We start from the raw sequence: 2500 nt of genomic DNA on the forward strand, positions 1-2500 counted from the left end.
CTGGGAGCGCAGAACGCCACGCAGAAATCACGCGAGATCATCCAGCTAGAGACACGTCTCGCCAACGTGAGTATGTATGTGTATGTGTGTGTGTGTGTGTGTGTGTGTGTGTGTGTTTGGGTACCACTATGCTATTGTTAACATGAGCATTTGGCATGACTGTTTTTGATTGTGTATTGATTGTTTCTTACAGTGAGTTATTTGTATATACTGTCTTTCTAACAATGTGTGTATGTGTGTGTGTGTGTGTGTGTGTGTGTGTGTGTGTGGTGTGTGTGGTCTACAGATTACACTGTCAGACTTTGATGACCAGAGGAAGGATATTAGCAGCATGTACAACCGTATCACGCTTGACCAACTACAGTCCATGGCACCTGGTGTAAGTAACACACACACACACACACACACACACACACACACACACGCGCGCACGCGCACACACACACGCACACGCACACGCACACGCACACGCACACGCACACACTCACACTCACACTCACACTCACACTCACACATGCACACATACATGCACACACACACACACACGCACTTTCAGTGAGAATAGGGCCTACATTATGCCTAAAACACGCATGCATGATCTGTGCTCAACTATCTGGCTATGATGAAGCATACTCCACCAACCTGTGAGCCTAGCCACGTCACGTCAGTGGCACGCTGAGGTCCTTCTCATCTGCATGATATTGCCTTTTGAATATTTTCTTTGCCCTCCAACAGTGCACTGTGCGACTCCTTTCATTTTCAGGATGTTCATTTGATCCATAACCATAAGTCTTGTGACCTAATCACTTCAATATGTAATTAGCGTTCTATAGAGAGGGTTTAGAGAGAGATACGTGTTTAGCTTCATCACAAAACAGTCAACTTCTAGAATTATATTTGGGGTCACGTAAAACCTGCCGCTCGGCGCAGGCTCCTTGTTCCCCCAGGGCCTCCAGGACACATCCTATGTGTTAAGTGCACTGTAAATGTGCACTACCCGCATTGGCCTCTAGTGCGCTTATTAACCTCCAGGACACATCCTATGTGTTAAGTGCACTGTAAATGTGCACTACCCGCATTGGCCTCTAGTGCGCTAATTGGCTTCAGACACATCCTATGTGTTAAAATGCACTGTAAATGTGCACTACCAAGATTGGCCTCTAGTACTTAATTAACCTCCTAGGATACATCCCATATGTTAAGTGCACTGTAAATGTGCACTACCAAGATTGGCCTCTAGTGCGGCTTATTAACCTCTAGGACACATCCTATGTTAAGTGCACTGTAAATGTGCACTACCCGCATTGGCCTCTAGTGCGCTAATTAACCTCCAGGACACATCCTATGTGTTAAGTGCACTGTAAATGTGCACTACCCGCATTGGCCTCTAGTACGCTAATTAACCTCTAGGATACATCCTATATGTTAAGTGCACTGTAAATGTGCACTACCCGCATTGGCCTCTAGTGCACTTATTAACCTCTAGGACACATCCTATGTGTTAAGTGAACTGTAAATGTGCACTACCCGCATTGGCCTCTAGTGCGCTAATTAACCTCCAGGACACATCCTATGTGTTAAGTGCACTGTAAATGTGCACTACCCGCATTGGCCTCTAGTGCGCTAATTAACCTCCAGGACACATCCTATGTGTTGAGTGCACTGTAAATGTGCAGTACCCGCATTGGCCTCTAGTGCGCTAATTGGCCTCTAGTATCCTTATCGACCTCTAGTACGCTTATCGACACATCCTACTGTATGTGTCAAGTGCACTGTAATTGTGCAGTACCCTTATTGGCCTCTAGGACATGTTGAGTGCACTGTAAATTAACAATACTTATTGGCCTCTAGGACATGTGTTGAGTTCACTGTAAATGTGCAGTACCCTTATTGGCCTCTAGGACACATCCTGTGTGTTGAGTGCACTGTAAATAGTCCTGAACCTGAAGATTAAGGTAGAAAAACACATTTTAGAGGAAAGTTTTGATTTTGAAAGTGTTGATTTTGGGAGTGTAGACTTTGAAAGTGTTGATTTTGAAAGTGTTGATTTTGGGGTTTTGTGTCTATAGTGCTGTTATGCTCAGGTGTGCACGTGCATGTGTGTGTGTGTGTGTGTGTGTGTGTGTGTGTGTGTGTGTACACACATGTATGTTTGTGTTTTGGGTCAGTTAAGAAGAGTTGAATATAAAGAATTGGCTGTAGCGCTCATGAGTGTGTGTGTGTGTGTGTGTGTGTGTGTGTGTGTGTTTTGGGTCAGTTAAGAAGAGTTGAATATAAAGAATTGGCTGTAGCGCTCATGAGTGTGTGTGTGTGTGTGTGTGTGTGTGTGTGTGTGTGTGTGTGTGTGTGATTGAAGTGGACATGCCACTGAAATGAGTGTGTAACTCAACGTGACAAAAAGAGAAAGGCATTTGATCTCACATTCACATAAACCCAAACAACACACAATCTCACAGTCCAACTCATACACACACACTCTCAAACACATACTCACACAGAC

The 2500-nt window shown here is 44.6% G+C and overlaps 1 protein-coding gene across 1 annotated transcript in view; it reads left to right on the plus strand.

Moving 5' to 3' along the window:
• LOC125308607 (endothelin-converting enzyme-like 1) overlaps nucleotides 1–2500 on the plus strand; it is a 41809-nt gene that overhangs the window by 15600 nt on the left and 23709 nt on the right. The window contains 2 exon segments of the mRNA XM_048265172.1: nucleotides 1–66; nucleotides 287–379. The exon segment at nucleotides 1–66 is cut by the window's left edge and continues 10 nt beyond it. Coding sequence (XP_048121129.1) covers nucleotides 1–66; nucleotides 287–379 — 159 coding nt within the window.

Source organism: Alosa alosa, chromosome 15, assembly GCF_017589495.1.
Source record: "Alosa alosa isolate M-15738 ecotype Scorff River chromosome 15, AALO_Geno_1.1, whole genome shotgun sequence".
NCBI lineage: Eukaryota > Metazoa > Chordata > Actinopteri > Clupeiformes > Clupeidae > Alosa > Alosa alosa.